The sequence below is a fragment of the Hipposideros armiger genome, unplaced genomic scaffold (genome assembly GCF_001890085.2).
Source record: "Hipposideros armiger isolate ML-2016 unplaced genomic scaffold, ASM189008v1 scaffold_337, whole genome shotgun sequence".
In the NCBI taxonomy this organism is placed as follows: domain Eukaryota; kingdom Metazoa; phylum Chordata; class Mammalia; order Chiroptera; family Hipposideridae; genus Hipposideros; species Hipposideros armiger.
The window spans coordinates 973,329-996,736 of NW_017731687.1; the positions used below are offsets into that span (position 1 = coordinate 973,329).

At 55.7% G+C, this 23,408-nt stretch overlaps 2 protein-coding genes across 2 annotated transcripts in view; one reads left to right on the forward strand and one right to left on the reverse strand.

Annotated features, from left to right (window-relative positions):
• Window positions 1-11,604, forward strand: part of NSG1 (neuronal vesicle trafficking associated 1) — a gene marked incomplete at its 5' end in the record, with an annotated part of 41,508 nt that extends 29,904 nt beyond the window's left edge. The window contains 2 exons of the mRNA XM_019661146.1: window positions 7,008-7,118; window positions 10,290-11,604. Coding sequence (XP_019516691.1) covers window positions 7,008-7,118; window positions 10,290-10,490 — 312 coding nt within the window. The remainder of the gene's footprint in view (window positions 1-7,007; window positions 7,119-10,289) is intronic.
• A 686-nt stretch (window positions 11,605-12,290) lies between these two features.
• The window catches only part of STX18 (syntaxin 18), a 115,455-nt gene continuing 104,337 nt past the window's right edge, over window positions 12,291-23,408 (reverse strand). Inside the window, exons 8-11 of the mRNA XM_019661162.1 lie at window positions 16,572-16,630; window positions 15,497-15,566; window positions 13,378-13,458; window positions 12,291-12,748 (exon numbers count right to left, since the gene is read on the reverse strand). Coding sequence (XP_019516707.1) covers window positions 12,653-12,748; window positions 13,378-13,458; window positions 15,497-15,566; window positions 16,572-16,630 — 306 coding nt within the window. The 3' untranslated portion in view covers window positions 12,291-12,652. The remainder of the gene's footprint in view (window positions 12,749-13,377; window positions 13,459-15,496; window positions 15,567-16,571; window positions 16,631-23,408) is intronic.

Consider the following 23,408-nt stretch of genomic DNA (forward strand, 5'->3'; position numbering starts at 1 on the left):
AATATTCACCATTTTAAAGCATACAATTCACTGGTTTTTATTATAGTCACAGAGTAGTGCAACTATCACCACCATCTAATTCCATAATATTTCCATCACTGCAAAAAGAAACTCCGTGTCTGTTAGCAGTCACCTCCCATGCCCCCCTCTGCCAGCCCCTGGCAAACTCCTCTACTCTCTGTCTCCATGGGTTTGCCTGCTGTGGACATTTCACAGAAATGGAATCATGCTGCATGATTTTTTTGACGGGCTTCTTTCACTGAGCTTCATATTTTCAAGCTTCAGCCACATTGTACATAGCATGTGTCAGTACGTCCTTCCTTTTTATGACTGAGTAATACTCCACTGCGTGGATGGACCACATTTGTTCACCTATGCCTCAGTTGATGGACATCTGGGTTCTTTTCACTTTTCGGCTTTCACGATCAATGCTGTTAGAAAGATTCATGTACTCAGTTTTGCATGAACATGTGTTTTAATCCTCTTGGGTGTATACCTAGGAGTGGAATTGCTGGATGATACTGTAATTCTGTGTTTCACTGATTTCCGCGGTGGCTGCACAATCTTACATTCCCACCTGCCGTGTGTGAGAGTTCCAATGTCTTCCCATCCTTGTCAACACCTTTTGTCTTTTGCTGTTGTAGCCACCCCCTGCCCACGCTGTGTCTCTCCCACCTATCCTTCTCTGCAGTGCTGCCCCTATTCCGACCTCACCTTCTTCTGCACGGCCTGTGGTGCCACTGAGAGTTCCTAATTTCAGGGTCACAGTTTTCCCAGGTGCCCCCCGGGAGCTTCTTGTGTTTGCCTTAAGCCCCTGGAAAGGCTCCTGAGTCACCTGGCAGGTGTGGCGGGACCATTTCGAGGCCCAGGAGTGTGCTCACTCCCTTGTCTGTGCCTCAGTTTCCCCACCTGTAAAACGAGCTATTGGATGAAGTTAGGATCTCACACTCACGTGCCTGCAGGGGCCAAGAAGGTTAGGAAGCCCAGGTGAGATGCACAAACCCATCTAAGACAGGGCAAGGTGGATTGGGTGGGGGCAGCTGTTATCCCTATGGACCTGACTTTCGCCACATGGGAACGTCTTTGCTGTTAGATCACTCAATTTTTCAAAAAGAAAGCAGGAAATCAGGATGTTCTTTGAAATCTCCCGGTTTTTAGANCACACAAGCTTTGTTTGAATGCCGACCGCAGTGCAGAGCATGGTGAGAGCCTCCAGAGATATGGTGGACACCCTGCACCAGGCTCTCCGAAATACAGTGGCATTTTGGCATGAGTGTGCAAAGGCTGGGGTGGCAGCTCAGTAGCCCCCAGGCTCCAGGAATCCCATGGGTCCTCCACTTATCCCCACGGCTCTCAGCTTAGGCTGCGCACAGAAAGTGTCTGGGGACTTTGGATGATACTGCTGTCTGGGTGCTGCTCCAATAGTCTGCTGTCACTGCCCTGGCCGGGGTCCGGGTGGCGGGATTCTTATAGGCCCCGGTGAATCTAACACACCAGCCAGGGTTGAGCCCCTTTTCTGCACTCAGGCTGGGTCATTGCAGATGGCTGCTGCTTCCCCTCTTGTGTGCACCCCTGGGCTCTTAGGACCACTGGGGGGTCCTGTTGGGCCGACTGGAAGGTGCTGCCTTTTCAGGGCCTCCATCACGTGTAAAGGAAGGTGCTGGGTTTGATGGTCTCTGAGCATCTTTCTTGTTCTGATGCTACAGGAATGGGGTCTGCATTGTGTAGCGAGGGCTGGCTGTGTCCCACGGGGGGCCCAGCGCGGGTCTCCTGGACTCCCCACTATAAACTGGGGCACTGGACTGGCACCCCCTTTCACAGCTGAGTGGGAACTGAGAGTCAGGGGGCGGATGCCCTTGCCAGAGTCACTGTGCATGTTTACCAAACAGCCTTGAACCCAGGGCTCGGGCCACACGTTGGGCAGTGAGTGGCTGGTCTTTGATCAGGACTTTGGAATCGGGTGACAGATGGAGCCGCTATTGGTTGGGGTTCTCCTGGATGTTTACAGTCATGGTGTGTTGATGTAGAGACAGCCTTAAAGGGTACTCGCTGGCCTGGAGGAAACGTGTGGCTAAGTAATTCCACACTTTTTCTGGAATATTCCTAGTTTATTCTTGGGGGAAGGGGGCAGGCGAGGTTCATGAAACTCTCCACACTGGGACGCACTTTCATTTCACTTGAGTTAGGAAATCGCGGACGCTGGGTTGTGTGGTGCACATATTATGCGCTGTTGGTGTCCAGGGAGGTTGCCATGTTCCGGAGGCTCCGGGAGCCAGGGGCCTGGCGGGGGCTTTGCCCAGCGAGCGGGCCGCTCAGCCTGGCGTGTGGTGGGAAGCAAGGGTGACGGCAGAGAGGGAACGCCTTCAGGGGAGGTGCGTCGGTCCTGAGACCCCCTGAAAGAGCTCTGGTATTAGGGGCTGTGTTAGTTTGCTCGGGCTGCCATGACCAAGTACACCCACTTTGGGGGCTTCACCAGCAGAAATCTATTCTCTCCCAGCTCAGGAGGCCAGAGGTCCAAGATCAGGGCGTCAGCAGGGCCGGGCTCCCTCCGAAACCTGTACGGGAGAATCCTTTCTTGCCGCTTCCTGGTTTCTGGGGGGTTGCCGGCAAGCTTTGGCGTTCCTTGGCTTGTAGATGCATCACTGCAGTCCTCTGTCTTTACATGGCACTCTCCCTGTATGTGTCTGTGTGTCCAAATTTCCCTTTTTTATAAGGACACAGTCATACTGGATTCGGGCTCACCCTAATGACCTTGCTTTATTTAATCACATCTGCAAAGACCCTATTTCCAAATGAGGTCACAGTCACAGGGACCAGGGGTTAGGACTTCTGTCTTTTCATGGGGGGTGGGGTGCACAATTCAACCCATAACAGGCTCAGCATGTGGGGCTCACAACATGCTCTCAAGCCCTCGATCCCTTGTCGTTCTCCTGATAAGTGTGCGTGAGGCATGGTTTCCCTCTTCAGAGATGAGATACACAGGCAACCTGCTCAGTCACACAGTTGGCAGGTGGCAGAGCTGGGATCCAGTTCTGAGTCAGTTGGGGATCTTTCTGGAAAGGCCTATGGCTCTCTCCTCAGGTCATGGGAATCAGGGGGGACACACCATGCCATGCAGTGAATTGCAAGCCCCCATTTCTCTTCCCACCTCAGGGCGTTTCTCAGGTCCAAGCCGACTCTGGCCCCAGAGGAGCCCAGGGTTTGCAGAGGCCTGGGGGCAAGGGAGGGCGTTGCCGTGTCAGCTGCCTCCTGACTCTCCATGGATTGATTTCTTTGCCCTTCTCCCTGGACTATTCTGGGGGACTGTCACTTTCTCGTTCCTTGATTCTGTGAGTTCTTCTGTCATCAGGCCTGGGGATCCTGGACGACAGGCCCAGGCCAGGTTCAGGAGGAGAGCCCCGAGGAAGTGGGTCCCCGCAGCCCTGCGGACAGAGCTGGGGATTTTTTTTAAACCTAAACAGATGGGGTGCTCTAAACCGAACTCTGCTGAGGCTTCCAAATTCAGGGGTCAGGTTTAAGGATGCCCCATCTCTCCAGGACTTGAGATCATACTTTTTAAAAAATTGAGATATAATTGACAGACAGCATTATATTCGTTTTAGGTGTGTAACATAATGAGTCAATATTTGTATATGTTGTGAAATTATCAGCATGATACGTCTAGTTAACATCCATAGATGGACACTTAGGTTGCTTCCGTGTCTTGACTGCTGTAAACAATGAGTCAATGAACATGGTGTGTGCCTGGATCTCTCTGAGTTAGGGTTTTCCTTTCCTTTGAGTAAATACCCAGGATTAGACTTGCTGGGTCATATGTTAGCTCTATTTTTAATGTTTTGAGGAACCCCCCTATTGTTGTCCCTAGTGGCTGCATCACCTCCTCAGTTAAATTTATTCCTGGGTACTTTACTCTCTTGGATGCAACCGTAAAGGGGATTGTTTTCTTCATTTCTCCTTCTGATAGTTCATTGTTAGTGTACAGAAATGCTACGATTTTTTGTATATTGATTTTGTATCCTGCGACTTTACTGAATTTGTTGGTAAGTTCTAACACTTTTTTATTTTTTTTGAAAGATTTTTTATTTTGAAAGATTTTATTGGGGAATTGGGGAAGGGGAACAGACAGGTTGCTGTCGTTTTGTTCTTCAGTCTAGCTGTGGAGGACGTCGCTTCACTGGCCCATGTTGGTATTATCATTGCGCTCTTCCCGGCTGAGGCAGATCGGTCGCCGGCCTCTGGACGGCCACTCACAGCGGCTCTTGGCAGCTCACACCAGCTGCCAGCTGTTCACGCTGGCTGCCGGCTGCTCACGGTAGCTCATGGCAGCCCACTGCAGCAGGGGCTGTAGCCTACGGCGTCACCGGCGACTCACAGCAGCCCAGCTGCAGGTCGAGCTGTTGTTCACCATCTTAGCTGTAGAGGGCGCAGCGTCACTGGCCCTAATGTAGGATCCAAACCGGGGCCCTGCTGCTCAGAGCTGGCATCCCACGCCAGCTCTTAACCAATGCGCCACACTTTTTTGGTGAAATATTTAGGGTTTTCTACATATGTCAGCTGCAAATAGTATCAGTTTTACTTCTTCCTTTCCAATTTGGATGCCTTTTCTTTCTTTTTCTTGCCTAATTGCTCTGTGCCTTCAATACTGTCGTGACTAGAGGTGGTGAGAGCGGGCATCCTTGTCTTGCTCCTGATCTTAGAGGAAAAGCGTCCAGCTTTTCTCCTTTAAGTATGATGTTAGCTTGGGCTTGCCATAGATGGCCTTTCTTATGTTGAGGTATGTTCCCTCGGTACCCACTTTCTTGAGAGTTTTTATTTTTTTTAACCATAAGTGTTTGTTGCATTTTGTCAAATGCTTTTCTGCATCTATTGAGATGATTGTTTCATTTTTATCCTTCCTTTTGTTAGTGCGGCGTATCACTTTGATTTGTGGCAGTTGAACTATCCTTGTATCCCTGGAATGAACCCCATTGATCACAGTGTGTGAGCCTTTTACTGTGCTGTTGAATTGTTTGCTAATATGTTGTTGCGGTCATATTCTCATGGCTTCTTACCCTGTTGTGTGCTATGGGCCTCTTCTTAGAATAATGTTTTGAAATGCCCAAAATAAAATGTAAAGGGCTTTGAAGGAGGCCACTTACATTAAATACAGCTCTCCCGACAGCCGCCCTGGGTGAGCCTCATCAGAGGTGACTCAGAGATGTCTCGCCTGCCTGGGGGTCTGAGGGGCTGCCCCCTGGGCGAGGGGACACACAGGGGCCGGTGTGGTCCAGGCTGCAGTGAGCGAGCTGGGGGAGTAACGGGGGTGGGACGGGGGCTCTGAAGCTGGGGTGCGTGTGGCAGGTGGTCACGGTGGCTTTGTACGGAGGGCGAGAGCAGCTGGTTGGGCCGAGAGAGTCTGGGTGTTGAGCTGGCCTGGAGCATGGTGGGCAGGGACAGAGGGCACCCTGGGCTGGCCCGGGCCTGGTTCCCGTAGCCAGGACGCAGCTGGGGACAGTTGTGAACACTGGAGATTCAGACCCAGGGGAGTGGAGGCAGGGCGCAGGGCGCAGGTAGGAGACGGACACCAGCTGTGATAGTCCCCACGTTTATTTTCCCAGCATGTTCCTCCTTCACAGCCTCACTGGGGAGCTGTCACCCTGTGTCACAGGCGAGGGGACTGTGGCTAGAGGTTCAGGGGCTTCCAGGGTCACAGAACTTGGACCCCAGTGCCCATGCCTAAGCTGGGTGTGGGGGGTGCACAGGGTTCCTGGCGGGCAGGGCCGGCGTCCTGCCTTCGGTGAATGTGCTGTGCGGTTTACAACACACTTCCTCACGTCCGTCTCATGTCACCCAGGATCCTGGCTGGAGATGCTGTGTCTTCTTTTCACAGATGGGGGCCGGGGGCTCCGAGAAGCCGCATCGGAGCAGAGGCCCCGCAATATCAGGGGACCTGAGGTTGGGGCGAGGCTTGCTGTACTTTGCCTGAGGGTCTCCCCAAAGCCCCTAGCCTCTGTGCAGCCTCAGGGAAGCAGCAGGGCTCCCCGCACCTGGTGGCTGGGGACTGTGTGGCAGAAGCTCCCCGGGCCCCTGGGAGGGGAGGTGGAAGTGAGGGGCGACCGTTTCGTCAGTCCTGCCCCGAGCCGGCTCCCGGGGCCCTGCTGCCTGTCTCCTCCCCGTGCAGGAGCCTGAAAGCTGTCCCTGTGCTCACCCGGCGCGGGGAGGCCGTCTGTCAGTGGGAAGGCTCCCGCCTCCGGACCTGCCATGCCTTTGTGGGCCCTTTCGCCTCTATACATGCACTCACCCCTGCCAGGTGGCTCTCAGCAGTCCAGTGAGCACTTTGAGGCCCAGATCAAGTGTCATTTTGTCCCCCAGACCCCAAGTCCTCCAGCTGGAGTGGAACCTCCCACCTCCTGTCCTTCTCACATGCAGTCTTGCATTCATCTGCAAACATTAGCTGAGCACATATTATGTGCGGTCAGCATATACTGCGCTGGGCGCTCAGCTGCAGCGGTGAAGAAAGCCGAACCCCTATGCTCACAGAGACTGCCCTCTGGGGAGGGGACGGACACTAACTAGCCGGTCGGACCCTGTCGAGGGCGGGGGTGATGGAGGCCAGGGAGGTCTGCCTTTCCTGCTCAGCTGGTCGCAGGTCAAGGGCAGGGTCGATGTCCCATCTCAGGAGATGTTTGTGGAACAGCTGATTAGCTGGTGGCTGCTGCGTCACCTTGGTGACTGGCGGCAGTCCGACGGGCAAACCGTCAATCACGTGTCCAAGTGCCCATGAGGCTTGATTTTATCTGTATCCTGAGCTCTCCATGCAGGGCCTGGCGTACTAAAAATACCTAATTTATAAAATAAAAGGTGACGTGAGGCTATGCTGAGAGTGAAAATGGTACAAAAGTCGTCCAGTGGACAGTGATTCTGCTGACCCCTCATCCCCCGAGACCTCCCGACGTGCGCGCGCGTGAGTGCGCGCGTGCGTCTGGCTGCCCTCCACTCCCACCCTGACGCCCCGCCTCTGCCCGCAGGTCTCCGTGCTGGTCTTCTTCGCCCTGGCCTTCCTCACCTGTGTCATCTTCCTGGTCGTCTACAAGGTGTACAAGTATGAACGCCTCTGCCCTGACGGGTTCATCCTCAAGGTAAAGCCCCTCCCCCGGCCCCGCGATGCCTTTGCAGCTTGTGTCTCGCTTGACCTCGCAGCACCCGCGGGACAGGCACTCGAGCAGCTGTAGCCCAGGCCGGCGAGGGGGGTCCTTGGGAAGAGTTCCTGTGGACGGCCCAGCTGGGAGCAGGGGAGGCAGGCAGACGGGCAGGGGCGTGGCAGGGCCCCCCGCACCCCTGGGGGACGGACAGCAAGAGTACTTACTATCGGTCACATGGAAGGAGGGCAGGCCGCCGGGGAGGCTGCCCAAGGCCCCACGGGGACCGGGAGCAGGGCTGGCACACTCACCGTCCTGCTGACGGCGTGTCCCCGTCCGCCTGCTGTGCTGAGGTCGCCGCTCGTGGGTGCTCACGGATGGGGGCCTCGTTCCACAAGGCCGCCTGTGGCACACACACAGCACACCGGACGCCGGGAGGGAATGAAGAAAACGAAGGGGCGTGGAGCGATGCTGGCGAGAAGGTGAAGCTGGGAGGAAGGAAAGCGCGCGTGGACTCGCCCCCGTTCCCACCCACCCGGCTCGGGGCGCCTCACCTGGTTCTGAGCTTTCCAGAGCCAGTGTGAAGAGGAAACACCATCCTTTACAGGGCTTGGTGTTGCTGATGTGACAGCAGGAAAGCCCCACTGTCTGGCACTGAGCACGTGCAAGGACAGGCTTGGTCTGGGTGTCGCTGATGTGAGGGGTGCGGGGCCCTTGCCAAGTTAGCAGGTGGGGCTGGAATCAGGTGCGGCTGGAATCGCGCTCCTAACCCTCCTCCTTGGGTTGTACTTAGAGCTCCCACAGGCGGCGCTTACTGTGAGCGCCGGTGCCGGCCGCGTGCTGCTGCTGCTGCTGCTGCTGTCCGAGGTGCTGGAATCGGCAGGAGCCAAGCGGGCCAAGAGCCTGCCTTTGTGAAGCGCCCTGACCTTCTCAAAAGCAGCCTGAGGTCGACTGTAGACTGAGTTACAGGGTTAGAAGCGCTGGGAAACGGGACAGCAAGCAGGATGGGGCTGCAGCTGCTAGAAGGGAGGTCAAGGTCCAGGAGCAAGGCCATGGGAGGCCTGTGCGGGAGCCTGCAGGGACCTGGGGAAACGCATCCAGGCAAAGAGGCCCCCCCCCACACACACACTTAACAAGCCCCCATCTGCATCCTGCGCTGCAAGAAAAGTGACCCAGACCCCACAAGTTTTACATCTGGGTATTCCTTGTAGACTTGTCTGTGAACACACATTCTTCCTGTTGGTGAGACTCCCATCCCAGGAAGACTTAATAGCCCGGCGCCCATGTGCCGGGGCTGAGGGGAGCATGCTTTCTCGGATGACCTCACAGGTCTGATTATCACTTGTTTCCAGCTGAGGGATGAGGCGCAGGGAAGGTCGGTGACCTCCCCAAGCCCACAGAGGTGACGTGCAGTTCTCCGTAGACGCCCTCGCTCTGATGCTCACAGCTTCCAGGGGAGCCCCTCCCAGCATCTTCTTGCAGCTTTGTTGTGTGGGCTGCATCCTAACACCTGTGCTGCCCCCCGGCCTGGGTGCCTGGAGGCCCGTCCCAGCCCGGAGCGGAGTCACTCGCTGGCCAGCAGGTGTCAGCTCTCAGGTCGTCCAGCAGGACTGTGGGCTGGCGAGTGGCAGGTGGCGAGGACAGAGTGAAGGGCGGGTGGCCGTGCAGGCAGGGCCATCAGAGCCTTCCCTGGGCTGGCCAGCAAGGCCATGCCGACTCGGGCGACTGTGTGCCTCTGCGGCGTGCCCGGGCTTCCCGACGCCCTGGCCTGGCTGGGGTCACTGTGCAACCTTGGGCATGTCCTGGCTTCTCATCTGATTTACTGTACCTTGACTGTAGCCCTCACAGCAACCTGGGAGGTGTGACTCATTAGCCCCATTTTAAAGATGAAGGAACTGAGGCTCAGAGACCATGAGCTCCAGCGAACTCGCCGGTGTTTGCAAAGCTGAGCTTTTCCTACCGGCTTCCACCCGCTGAAATGCTGGGCGAGGAGCACACTGCATGCCTGTATTTCCTTCTGGAAATAGCTCTGTGTGCTCACGGGGGGCTGGCAGGTATTTCCATCCTTATATTTCAGGGTTCAGTGAGCTGCTAGGAGGAGAACCAATTCTCCACAGGGTTGAGGGAAAGCGCGAGTTTATTACTTTCCCATGCCAGCCTCACTAAAACGGCGGCAGTGAGTCACTCATGTCTGGGTAGCTATAGCAACCCAAACAGGAAAACAGCCAGAGCAGCACCACAGGCCCTGGCTGGGGGGACAGAGGCATGGGGGTGCGGCCAGGATCCACTTGCTTATAAAGCGCTGCAAAATCCCAGGGCCCTAAGCCTCCTTCCCGCCAAACCACGTCCCACATCTCCCCAGACCCGGCAGCGAGGAAATCGTAGCCTGTGGGCCAGGTGCTGGACCAGGCTGGACACTGTCACATCTGAACTGACAAGGATGTCAGACCCCTGACAAGCTCATGAGAGCTGTGGACAGGTCTCTGGGCAAAACGCCCGTGCAACAGAATTTCACACATAACCTCAGGTGTTCCCCATGGGCTCCATGGCCTATAGGGACAGCTGCTTGGGACAGTCCCCCACGCTCAGTGCGCCTTCTCGAGATCCTCAGTGACCTGCTCTTCTGGGTCACAAGGTCACACTCACAACGCACCCGCAGGCCTCTGCAGGTTGTGTGGCCGCTGCCCCTGTTTCCGTCATGCTCCGCCTCACTCTTCGAGCCACTGGCCCTCCCTCAGGCCCCTGCCCCAGGCCTGTCCCCTTCGTTTCGAGGCTCCCCCCCCAGCCCAGGCCTGCTAAGGACCCGGTGCACAGGAAGCCTTTCTGACTTCCCTCTCTCCCTCCTTCCGTCCGTCCGTTCGTGAATGTGTTCTTTCTGGTAAACATGTAAAAGGTTTCATTGTTTTCCAGATGTAAAATAAATGACAACTAGCATAAGGTCTTTAGTGATGTAGGAAGGCCTGTCATCCTGTTACAACCATGCCCTGGGAGCCCAAGCAGCACTGTCATGCCTTATTAAAAATGGCTGCTCTGCTGGGATTATCAGGGCCAGGCGGTCACTTGGCTGGGGGCTGAGGGCAGGGCCGGCGCTCAGGGGACACCTGCGGGGCGGTCACTGCAGACTCGGCTGCCCTGCAGCACACGTGCACTCAGTGGCCTTTCGTTTTGCAGAACGCCCAGTGCATCCCCGACGGCCTGGCGGCCTACTATGCGGAGCAGGACACGCACTCCCCGGATAAGTTCTACGCCATCGTGAACCACTACAACCTGGCCAAGCAGAGCATCACACGCTCGGTGTCGCCGTGGATGTCAGTTCTGTCGGAAGAGAAGCTGTCAGAGCAGGAGACTGAAGCTGCTGAGAAATCAGCTTAGCGAGATGGGCAAGTTCCTCAGTGTGTCACCTGAAGGTAACAGAGGGACTTTGAGGGACATTTCATTAAATATAATTACCGATAATTTAGAGGTTACTCATTTATGGTGCAACTGCTTCTGTTTGCTAACGCTGCTTTGCAAATAAAACTCGCTGCAGACCACCCGTGGGCATAAAGTCAGGTGTGGGTCAGCATTGCTTAAAGAGCTGACACCACTTTTCATGGTAAGGAATCTTAATTTAGCTGCGTTACTGGGATTTGTTGGATGCTGTTGAAAATAAGTTCACACTGGATATGCAAGGGGTTTGGACTTGAGATGATAATGCATTTGTGGTTGCTGTGTGCAGACCTTACGCCCTAGCCGTATCTAGAATGTTCCCTGCTTTGCTCAGAGCGAGCTGCATTCCACTCCCCCCCCCCATCAGATGGCAACAGTGCCGAGCCCGGGATGCGCTGCAGTGGGTGGTGTAGAGGACAGATGCCATCAGGTCATTGCCAGGCGAGTGCACATCGACTGTGTGAAAGCACTGAGGTGAGGCGACTCTGGGAAGAGCTGGCCTCGGGCCCTAAGCTGCAGAAGTCCGTGTCCTGTAGGTAGTCTGTCTGCTCTGTGATGTGCTGAATAGGAAAGGAACCCACTGGCCCTTTTGGTCACTTCTGTTAGGAATAAATTTGCACCAACAGCCCTATTAGCAGGACAGTTTTTAAAAAATTGGCTGGGTGGGAAAAGTGAAAATGTAATTGCTGGTGAGCCACGGCTACTTTAGTTTTAATTTTGTGAATGAGATGTAACTCCTTTGATATAAGAAGCAGGCAGGAAAGGCTGGGGGGTTGGGAGGGAGGGGCTGGTGTGTCACCCCACAAGTCCAATTATGACATTTCAACTCGCAATCTTTGTAAGACAATTGTTTCAACCTGAATCTTGACATTAAAGTATGTTTACAAAATTGCCAGTTAGATAAACTAAGTGTGTAAGATGATTAAATAGAACAAAGATATTCAGACATTTTCTTCCATGTTATTTGAATGTGTTGTTTCTGGTGGACGTGTCAAAAGTTTTACTGTTTTTTAGTAGATCAAAAATAAATGACAAATAGTGCAAGATCTATTGCGAACAAGCATGGTGCTCACGGCCAGTCCGTCACCGTTTCCTAAAATGTGCTTCCAAAACAAACTGTTTTTATCAAGGGTGTTTGGAAAGTGATCATGGCCGCAGGGCAGGGGGTGTGCGGTGTGGAGTCCCGTGCTGCGAAGCTCAGGGAATCATGGAGTCCTAACTGCGCCAAAAGGCTCCCTGCGCAGACAGAGCCATCAGCACATTCACGGCGCCGAGGCAAGCCGCATTTGTGTCTGCCAGTGGACGCGTAGTTTATTGCCTTGTCAATTCATTCACAGTGTCACTCTGCAAATAAGGAACACAAGGGTCCCTGGCTGTCCAACACTACAGCACACGTGTCACAGGAGCCGTGCAGAGCCGTCCGCACTGCGCTGTGGTGGCCCTTCGGACGCCGGGACATTTCCTGCACAGACGTGGGCCCCGTGCCTCGTGCTTGCAGGTACCAGCAGGCGTTCCCGTTTTGTTTCCCAGTAAGTCAGGTGCACAGGCACAGAGCCGCAGGCCCGGGGCTCCTCGGGGCCCAGAGGCAGGAAGTCGGGCCTCCCAGCCCGCTGCCCACCTGTCAGGATGCCGTGTCGGGGCAGCGTCCTGGGAGGAGCAGGCACGTCCGTCCCACGCTTCTTCCCGGACAGGGGGCGGACAGGCGGCTGCTGGATTTCTAAACTTGGACCCACCGACAATACGCGAAGTGGCCGTCATGTATTTATTAGGTTAACGAGGCAAAGGTGAGTTTCCCACCGTACAGTGAGCCGTGTCAGGTGGCTCAGGCAGGCAAGAAGCCGTAGGGGACAAACGAGCATTTGGGCTGCGGGTTCTCACCCCATGTTCTTCCTGAAGCCCCGGAGGGAAGGTCAGGCATCCTGGGAGCCCAGAGGCAGCTGGGGGAGCCGCCTCAGGGCTGCTGCAGACACTTCCGATTTGTGTTCACTGGTTTCCTTTTCTGCTCCTCCGTGGGCTCCAACCACAGGTCTGGGCGTCCCTTCTGTGACGTATCTGTCTCCCCCTCCCCCCACGTGGCTCTGGGGTGACGGCTGACGACCAGGCAGCTAGCTGTCGTACCAGTCGAGGAAGAGCAGGGAGAAGGAGCACATGACCAGGAAGAACAGTACCCACACACGGAAGCCCGCGTTGTTTTTGATGGCCTGGGGGGACAGGAGACGGGCGTTTTCACCCCAGGGGTCCGGTGGGAGCCCTCCAAGGCCCCACCAATGGTTCACCTCACCCTGGCTGCACCTGTACCGCCCCAGCCTATGCTAACCCCGAACAGACAGCTTAATTATTAAGCAACACCAAAAAGGCGGGTTAAAATCCCCGAGGAGACACACAGGTGGCATTGCCCTGCCTGGTTAGCCGGTCCTGGGCGGTCCTGCCCAGTTCTCCCCGGAAACCCAGCACCTAGATGGCTCCCATCTATGCCAGGGTTAACCACATCCACCCTGGCTGCTGGCCGGCCCCAGCAGCAGCCCATGTCCTCCCAAACCAGAGGACCACACGCAGATGACAAGGTCCACTCAATGGAGTCAGCCGGAGCCCCAGACACAGTGCCCAGGGCTTCTCCAGGGGCACCCAGCCCTGGATTTAGGGAGCTGGTCAGACCCTTGCCAAGAGCACCCCCACACCCCAGATCACTCCTTTGGAGGGGGTGAGCAGCAGGGCCCTGGGCTTGGCAGGGATGGACTGTGACCGTCCAGCAGGGTGGCGAGGTCAGCCCCGTGGGCTCAGCCCCGCCCAGCAAGGCTCTTCTGGGCCTCGGGGCCCAGGGAGCACCCACCTCTCTGATGTCTTCATTGCCCTCCTTGATATTCTCGGTTGCCCCCACGACTAACTGGTGAATGCTGTCAATCTCGGCTTCCTGCGGAAGACAAAGGGGCAGATAACCACCAGCACAGCCCGCCCCTGCCCGCCCCGGCGCACATCAAGATACACAGCAGCTGCGGATTACTGAGGGCTGGGGCTTTACACGCATGACCCACGAATCTTACAGCACCCCGACAGGGAGGCAACTCCCCATTTTACAAAAGGGAAACTTAAGGCCCAGAGAACGTTAATAACTTGCCCAAAGTCACACAGTGACCAAATGCCAGGGCTGGGAGTGACCCTCAGTGCCTGGGCCCCGACCTGCCACCTTTCCTGTGCCACTCGCAGGACAGTGACGGACAAACACGTGAGCTGCCGATGACAGAGCAGCCAGCACACGCCCGGGGCTTCCCCTCTAGTCTTATCTATTATGAAGTCCAGAGATGTGAGCTTCAAATGCATGTGCTTTCAAACACATACGCTGGCTTCAAAAAAAGTGCTGTTTCACCACTATCTCTCTAAAAAAAGGCTAAGATTTAAAAATCAAAATGGGATGCAGGTTGTTTGCAGAAAATAGTCCAAACACTTGGGAAGCTTAAGAGAGACGGGATCCCGGTCTTACACATGGAACATCTGGCTAGTAAGTGCCCACCATCGCACAGGTAGTGACAATGCCAGGCCGGTCTCAGCAGTAGCGGCGTCTCCCCTCCTCCCTTTAGATGTGGGGGTGGTGGGGGCCGTGTGGACTCCGTGGGGTTTAGAGAATCAACTGCTAATGGCCCTCGGGGCTCTGCGGGAGGTGGGCCGAGTGTAGGAGCACAGCCATGGTTGGAAAAGGAAAACGGCTGTCACTGCTCTGGCAACCAGGGCCTCAGAGCGTTTCACAGCACCCACGACACGCTGTGGTGGTTCCCTTTGCCAGCGGCTCCCGGCTGCGCCAGGAAAACAGTCCCCAATCCAGGTCTGTCACAGCCACATCCAGAAGTAACAGCTCCCACGTACTGAGAGCCCGCGGCGTGCCAGGCGCCTGTCAGGCACTTCCTTGTCACTAGCTCTGAGTGAGGTGGGCCGTCGGCCCCCTTTTGCATAGGGGAACCCCAAGTCACATGATGTGTGACGGCGAGCCCAGGTCGTCCGACGTGATGGGAGCTGGTCTGCTGGGCTCTGCTGGGCTCTTGAGTTTTCCACCAGGCATGGCTGCTTCTAGAACAAGTTGTGTGTTCTGAGGGAGACATCTACCTTAACTGTCCTGGGCGTCAGGCTGAACCCAGGGCCACCAGGCTTCTGAGGGAAGGCTATGCATGACACCTGTGAGAATAGTTCCTTCGATGGCTGTTAAGGGCACTCTTTTGAACCTGAACTCTAAACAGCCGCTGGCCTTTGCAGACCTGATCTACAGAGATTCCCCTCTGGCTGTGTGGATCACAGGAAGTCCTGTGAGTGGAGTAAAGCCAACCAGCCCAGCTTAGCACAGTGGAGAACAGTGATTTTGTCTTTCAAACCCTTTCACAGTCTGTGGAGGCTAAAAACAAAAGGGAAATTTATCAGGCCTGTAAAGATTTTGCCAGTTACTGGCTGGGAGAATGTCAGAACTGAAAAGCCACTTAGGAGAACAACCGTATTCCTGTGAGGACGCTATAGGAGGTGGCGTGGCGCGGGCACCGTGAGAGGGTGGAGTCTGAGCCCATGTGACCCCTGGGGAAAGTGCTATGATCCATCAGGCACCTGCCGGGTACTTTCCAAGGGTTATCGCCAGCAATAACCCTTACAGCCCCGCAAGGGCCACTCCACTTTATAGATGGGGACCCGTGGCTCGGCGGACACCCAGCATACCGAGGGCAGCAGAAGCCAAGACCTACGCGCCCCTCCCCCCTGTGCCAGCCGCGGGTCCACGTGCAGAGCTGCCCCCCACACGCAGAGGCCGCCCCGGGGTGAGACGGTTCCCCCGGCTCTCCGGACACACGCTGGCCAACAGCGCCCAGCCCTGGGCACACAGCTGCAGACATCCAACGACTTCAGAAGAAATGTCCTGATTTCTTAGTATAGTCCTCTTTTAAGCTAAAACTTAAAACAACTATTTTTTTTTTCCTTACCTGTTGTAAAACCTTCTCTGTGAATATCTCTTGAAGTCTGGAAATTTCAACCACTTTCCCTTCAATTTGCCTTCATAAAAAAACACATTACATATTTATTAGTGCTTGATAATCTTAACAGGAACGTTACACATCTCAAGAAATTGTCTCTAAGGCATGAGACGGAGGGGACACCATGTTAGGTGTGAGAGGGGACATCATGTCTGAGACGGAGGGGACACCATGTCGTCTGTGAGAGCGAGGGGAAAAAGTCCTCTGGTTGTGTTTGAAAATACTTCTGCGTTCAGCAGCTGAGCGCAGGCGCTCTCCCCTTGTCGGGGGCAGCAGGGTGAGCCTGAGGGCGGCTGGGGGTGGTGGGTGTCTAAAAGGGAGGCTGACGATAGCTGCTGTTCCGGCATGCGTGCAGCACAAGCGGCCGGAGCCTGTGGGCAGAGCTGAGCTCCCAGCCCAGGAGGAAGCAGACGTCTTCCCAGCTGTGTCAGGGGCGCTGCTGTCAGAGGGAGACAGCCGCACTCGGTCTCCGGGGCAGTGTCAGGACTCATTTCACTGGGGACATGCCCACAAAGCAACGGGGCTCCCGGGCCTTCCTCTCGTGCTCCCCCGAGGGTTTGCCCCCATGGGCCAGCTCGCACGGCCACTTCTGTGTTGCCGACCCCGTTTGGTGAGGGAGCAGAGACCTCAGTGGAGCCGTTTGCAGGAGGCGGCTTTCCTTTGTCCAGCGTCTTTCACGAGGCCCCCCCACCCCCCATCTCACCTGAGAGGAATTAAGTGTGAACGGCCCCTCAGTGCAGGTGGTGCTAATTATATGGGGCGCAGCCTGCAGTCACTCACCGGTCCCCTGGGTGGTGTGGCACCTGGGAGTCTCGGAGCAGCGAGCAGAGTTTCCCTCCACTGGCCCCACATGGAGAGGCCAGTGATCCGGGCAGCTTTCCTGCCCCCAGCAGGCTCAGTGGGGCTGCATTTGGCTCAACAGCCACATGTGGCTGCCCGGGCACCACAGTGAATGGAGAAAGCCCCCCGCTTCTGGAGAAGGTGTAAACCAGGCCATCGGCTGACAAAGGAACTACACACGTACCTCACTTCGTCAAACAGGCTGTTCATCTCACCAACCAGGCGCTGGTTTTCTTGTTCAAACTGCGAGGAAACACACACACTAAGGATGACATCATACTGAACTCAGGTCTGAAGAGCGATGCAGCCACAGGAAGCATCCAGCAAGGCGCCTGCACCCCTGCTCCGCCCTCCAGGAACCCCACAGTCACGCTTTCCGGCACGCAGTGGCATGGCAGTGCTGGAAGACCCTGAGCTTTAAGTGTGAACACATCCCCGCTTTAGGAGGAAAGAGGAAAACGCATCGAAAAGCTGGGCTGCCTGGGGCTTGGCGTCTCCATCCCGACACGTGCGCTCGAGCGTGCAGGCCGGCTTTGCGGGCTAAGGTTGTCAGAACACGGAGGAGGGGGCGTTATCCTGCCCGCACCGTCCTCCGGGCTCCCGGGCCCTCGCTCTCTGCCTCTGGTACCGTTGCTTTTAAGGGTAGTGAGATCGAGCAGCTCTGCTGAGAGCAAGGGCAGTGGCAGCTGCACTGGGACGCAGTCATTTCAGAGCCACGCCCTGGCCAAACCACCATCAGGGGCAGGCCCGGGAGCCAGAGCAGCTGCACTCCTGGGGCTCAGGCTGGGTAAGGACGGCCACCCAACACGCGACACCCAGGGAGCTCGTCACACGGACGGGACTGGCCGTTCCTGCCAGTGTGATGCCGGCCAAGCAGCAGGATGGAGCCGGGGAAGCGCCACCCCGGCGCGGGGCCGGGAGCACCTGTCCTCGCCAGCACGGCCCACACTCTGCCCTCGTGCGCCCAATCAGCTCCCTGAACACGCCGACAGCCAGGGGTGTCCTCCATCTCCTCTCCCAGGTCCCACAGGCCCAGCTCAAACGCCACCTTCTCCATGATACCACCCCAGGCCCCGGGCTCGATGTTATCTCCCATTTTTCTAGCCTGGACCTAGCATCTCTGAAAACCTCTTAGGATGGGACCCCCCTCTGCCTTGTAATAAGCTGTGCGTGTGTCGCACACACCCTGCGTGCCTGTCAGCTGGAGGGTGGGCGCCTCCTTGAGCCCAGCCTTTGGGAACCTCACACATTCTTTCTGTCACATCTGTTAAAGCCGCAGTCACACCCACCGAGACTTTCTGAGGCACTTCCTGTGCCAGGCACTGTGGGGGGACAAAGAGAGGCACGTCCTTGCTGTCCAGAGGCTTTGCAGTCTGACTCAAAACCTGGTCACTTGCTGAGTAAAGCGCTAATGGAGGAAGGCCGTGGTTCCGGAACTCGTGAGGACCACCTGGCCCACCTCACCCCTGCATGGCCCTGTGCTGACCCGCTCGCCGCCCCCTGCACCCTCAGCGCTCATCTGGGCCTTGCTCGCTCCCGCTGGAGGCTCAGGGAGGCATCACTTCCTCTGGGCAGGGCCCCCTCCATCCCCTCTCCTCAGGGCATGTCGTGCTGGCGCCCCCCCTTCCTGTCTGCCAGTTTTGCCTGGCACACTGGCTATGTTCATTCCTACCCTATCACCTGAGTTCTGCCCTCCATCTCTCTCCTTCAGTGCGTCCTCCACTCCTTGGTCAGAGTGATCTGCAATGCAGGTCATGCACACTGCTCTCTGCTGGCCCTGCGCTTCGCCCTACAGCTCAGGTCTCAGGTGCAGTGTGGGCCATGCTCTGGCCGCTGCCCGCCTCCCCGTGGACATTTCCCGCGCTCTCCGCCTCAACCCTGCACAGGCTGGCTCTCGGCCTGGCATGGACTCATCCCCTGGCTGGTCCCTGTCCTCAGCATGGCCCCTTCTTAGTGAGGCGGCCATGAGGGCAGGTGTAGTCACTTTCTGTCGCCCCCTCTCTAAAAGCTGCGCTGCACTTGGCCCCATCACGCACTCACACTTGTTCGGGGCCTGTCCTCCCTCCTGGGGCGGGTGGTCCATCTTCTCTGGACCCTGAGCCCTGCACAGGGAGGGGGGAGGGCATGACACTTCAGTCCTGGCTGCCCCGCCCCAGACCTCCTGGGTCAGAACGGCGGGGCGGCAGAGCTTCTGGAAGGGGCAGAGCGGCGGGCAGTGCCCTGCTGACACAGCACTGCATGGCCCTTCCAATCAGGCATCAGAGAGGCTAGTAAGAGAATAAGATTTCACTTCTGAGTCTGCAAGTATCAGCTCTACTAACTGTCAACAGTTACTTCAGGGTCCCATATTTAAGGAGAAATACAACTAATTCAGCAGGCAGGTGCTAATTTACCTTGGTTAACCCTCCTGGTAACTACTCAGGTGTTTTTGTTTGTTTTTTGGCAGGGGCCATTTTCTTTGAGTTTTTCCAACGATAAAATATGGCCCTGCCCTTTTAAACCCACAGTCCTTTTATGCCTTGAAACTGTGGCAAACGAAATTAGCCAGGGGTTTGAGATGATTTACAGCTGGAATGTTCTTTGAGAACGAAGCTTTCTTGTGTCCTCCCTAACTGGAGGGCATGTGGCCTACGCTGCGATTCCGCTTAGGCCTCTGGGTAACTTTCTCCAAGAGCCTCCCGTGAGCAGCATCAGGTGGGATCGGATTTCCTTCCACCCCGCAGTTCCTGATGCCACCTGAGAAGCACCTGCCCTGGAGGAAGGGAGGGAAACAAATGCCTCGAGGGAGAGGAGTGGGCAGGACTGCGGGAGGCGTGCAGGCGTGCCAGCAGCTCGGCCCAGAGCAGCCCTCCCTCCGCTCCGAGGCCGGGGTTACAGTGAAACTGCGCCCGTTTCCCACAGCCAAGTGCAAGGCAGCAGCAGTGACGGCCAGGCGGCGGGCGTCCGCCTGCACCCGGCGTCAGGATGGTTTCTGGTCTCAAGGGCAAACCTGCACGCCTCGCCTCTCGTCTGCACTGAGACATGGAGCAGCCAGATAAATGGCAGGTGGCTGGGTAGGTGGTGGCTATGCCGGGGCCTCGTGGGTGCTCCTCGGGTGACCCTGGACCCGTCACTGGCCTATGTGGCCTGTCGGTTTCTTTGTGAACAGATGTGGTGACTCTTATCCATTCCTGCCTGATCCTGAGGGTGGGAGGGATGGCTCCTTCACCTTCTAAGCTGTGTGACTTTCGGCAGGTAACTTAACCTCTCTGTGCCTCTGTCTTCACCCCTAAAATGGGGATAATAATTAATAGCATTGTTAGGAGGAAGACATGTGCTATATGTGTTAAGTAGTTTAAGTGCGTAGCACACAATAAGCACTTACTAAATGTTAATTATTATTTACTCTGGGAGCCAGATTCCAGATACGCAAATGAGTCATTAAATGCTTTGAAGACCCCTGCCACCTCTCTGGCTTTAAACTCCAGAGGGCCGCTGTGACTCCTGGTATTCCGATCTCTCAGGCATGAGAAATGCGGGCACAGCGTCATCTTCTGGGGCTCACTGGCAGTGCAGCTGCTGGTGTCTGTCCCCACAGACAGGGACTTCACAAGGCGCGACGCTGAATGAGAGGCGTGGTCTGCACGGTCAGCACCACGGACAGAGGTACGCATCGGCCTGGGAGGGCAGACCTGCCGCAGACTAGGAAACACGTCATCCACCCATGTGAGTCGCTGAAAAGGGGGCAGAGGGCCTAGAAGAGGGTAAGGTGGGCACGCAGGCCCTACGAGCATGCCAGCAGCCAGCCTGCTGCTCTGGGCTCCCTTCCATGGCTCATTCCACTCTGTTAAGGCCTCACATCAAAGTACAGCAGACGGATGCCCCCAGCCAAAGCGGCAGGCGTCACATTCAGGAGTCCAGCACCTGGGAGCTCTCTGCAGATGGGGCCAGCCACAGTCCCTACCCCTGGGGTGGCATACACTAATAGCCACTCAGGTGCTCAGAGCGGTACCTGGCACACGGTGTGTGTTCCACGTGTGTTAGGAAATATTATTTAACTGCTTTATTCATGTAAAGTCAGTCAGACTTTCAATAGGGCCTCCCACAAAAGGGTTTATAATCTGGTGTAAAGGACACAAATTAACTTTGCAAGTGTCTTGTTACAGAAATCTGATCCTCTTTACCATAGTTTTAAAAAGAGAATCACACTCCTTTGAGTATAAAAGGAGGCCAGGAGAAGTATTTGCATTGCAAAGAGCCCAAAGCAGCTAATGAACCGGAAGACTGGGAACCCCTGGGGCGGGAACCCACAGGGCTGGCCTACAAAGCCCGCTGCCCCCTTGCTCAGGAGCCCAGGGGCCAGGCCCGCTCTGGGCTCTTCCAGATGTGCTATTTCTGTGCCAAACCCCTTCACACTCGGCTCTGTGACCCTGTGTCCCCTGGAACCTGGAACCTCCCCAGGGTCTAGACTCCAGCTCTCGCCTGTGGCCTCCACATTCTATCAACAATTCTCGGGCCGGCCGAGTGGCTCAGTTGGTTAAGAGCACAAACTCTGAGCAACAGGGACGCTGGTTCGATTCTCACATGGGCCAGTGAGCTGCGCCTGAGCTGAGCAGCCGATGGGCGGCCGGATGGCCCAGTGGTTAGAGCGTGCGCTCTTAGCAACAAGGTTGCCGGTTCGCCTCCCGCATGGGATGGTGGGCTGTGCCCACCCACAACTAAGACTGAACACGGCACTTTGAGCTGAGCTGGCTGCGCCCTCCACAACTAAGGCTGAAGGACAACAACTTGGCCCCAATTCCCCAATAAAATCTTTGGGGGAAAAAAAAAGAAACACAAACACTTAAAAAAAATAACAATTTAAAAACAACAACAACAAAACAATTTTTGTGTTCTCAGTGCGTGAGCTGACAGTGGCCAAAGACGCCAGCCCTGCCAGCCGGCCCGCAGGCGCTTCCGGGGCCACCTCAGGGACAGAGGCTGAAGACACCTTTCAGCATATTTAAAAACAGAAGTCAGGTTCAGGTCCTTACAAAGCCTTCCAAGGAACACGCCAGTAAGAGCAGGTGGTTTTGCTGGAGGCAAGCAGCCTGCGCTGGGCTCAGGAAGGAGGCCTACTCTCAGCGTAACATCAGAAACAGTGGTCGCTCAGCCGACCACAGAGCGTCGGCTCAGCTTCCGCAGAGGCACGGCGATACCTGCATCATGGGTTAGAAACGGAAATTTATCGCGGAAATCACAGTGCTCTGCAGCCATTTGGGAACCTGGAACAACTACTCCTATGGGTGAAATAATGAATTAAATTGCTATTATAGGGCTTAATTTGTTATTTTACCCTGAGGAAAACTTCCAAAACAGTGATTATGAATTACGACCACAATTTGCTACAACACTTTCCAATTTAATACCAACAGTGTAGCATTTCTTTCTCTTCATTTTCAGAGTTAAGTCTTTTTAAATAAGGTTTGGGTTAGTCAGACTATAAGATGGTGCTTAGCTATTATTCCCAATTAAGAAAGAATTTAACTGAACATTAAACAGCTTGTCATAAAAGTATTGAACACTGCAGCCTTGTGCCCAATCCACTGGCAGTAACACAATGAGAATTAGGGTGGTCTTGCTGCTTCTGACCACTTTAGTCAGCGATGCTGCGACGAAAAATCAGGCGTTACTGGGGATGGCCAGCGGGGATGGCCAGTGGCGTGCGTTCAGACGGGATTCAGTTAGGACAGCACAGTGAGACGCAGTGAGATGCATCAACTAACAGTCACTATGGAGCGAAGAGCCTGGGGAGATGGACCGTATTTGTCATCGGCATTCGCTAAGCCACATCCGGGCACCTGCAGTGACAGCGGCAGGGCACGGCACGGGCTAGTTTCCGGGGGAGCAGCTGTCAGGTGCCCGCCCACACATTCCTGCGCTCCCAACAATTCTGGGGGGCTGTGGGTTCTTACCAAGTTCAGTGAGGCTAATTTTCTTGCCCCAAATTACACGGACAGCGAGTGACACAAAGAGGACTCCTAACCGATGGCCTAGTCCCAAAGCCCACGTCCCTTTATCACCTCTCAGTGGGACCCACATCGGCTCGTCACAGGCACCGTCGTGCCCGCCTTCCTCTCTGGTCCACCCTCCACACACCCCTGCAGTGGCTTCCAGACCACACGTCTGCGGAGGTCAACTAAACCTTACGGCTCACCACGCCTAGAGGAGAAGGCAAAATCCGCTGGCAAACCATCATCATTCTAGCATTTCCTTTGTGAAGAGCAGTGCAGCGCATTCAAGTCCCAAACAGAAGATAAATTCTGCCTAAGTCCACACGCATTCATTCCTAATGTAGAGAGTGTGCTGGACGCATTTTCATCTCCCACACACACACGTGGCCATGTTTCATTCTTTGGGGGAACATGACTCACCATTTTCATTACTGAAATTACTGTGTATAAATTGAAGAAAAACAATGAGATTTTAAGAAACTTCTGCCATCATTCTGCCATGCAGAATCTAACTGCTCTCTACACTCACGTGTTGGCTTCTTCGCCTGGGCCTGCCCCCGGTGGCGTGTCCCTGGGGTGATGTCTTTGGTCCCTCTCTCCTCTCTCCTGCACATGCTGTTTCAAAGGCCAGCAGTAAGATGTCTCCCACATTCGCATCTTTAGCCAGAACCTCGGATCCCAGCGCCCACCAGACACCTCCACAGATGTCCCACGGCCACCTGGGACTCACACCTGTCCAGTGCAATTCTCCCCTGTGGCCCGCCCCAGCCTGCCCACCGTGTGCGCGCCCTGCCTTCTCCCGACTACCAGCATCCTGTTTGGCCAAGCTAGAAAGCCCCACGCTTGCTCCGCACACACTCTCACACTGCCTACTGCCCTCCAATGAGCACACGGCCAGTCCGTTGTCCCGACAGCTCCATCTCTGCCTTCACTGCCACTCTCTGGCCAAGGCCTCGCCATCTCCCAACGGATGGGCAGCGGCAGCTACCTGGAGCCCACGCTGCAGTCTGCTCTAGCTGCCCTCTGCACCGCGAGGCTCTGGGCACCGC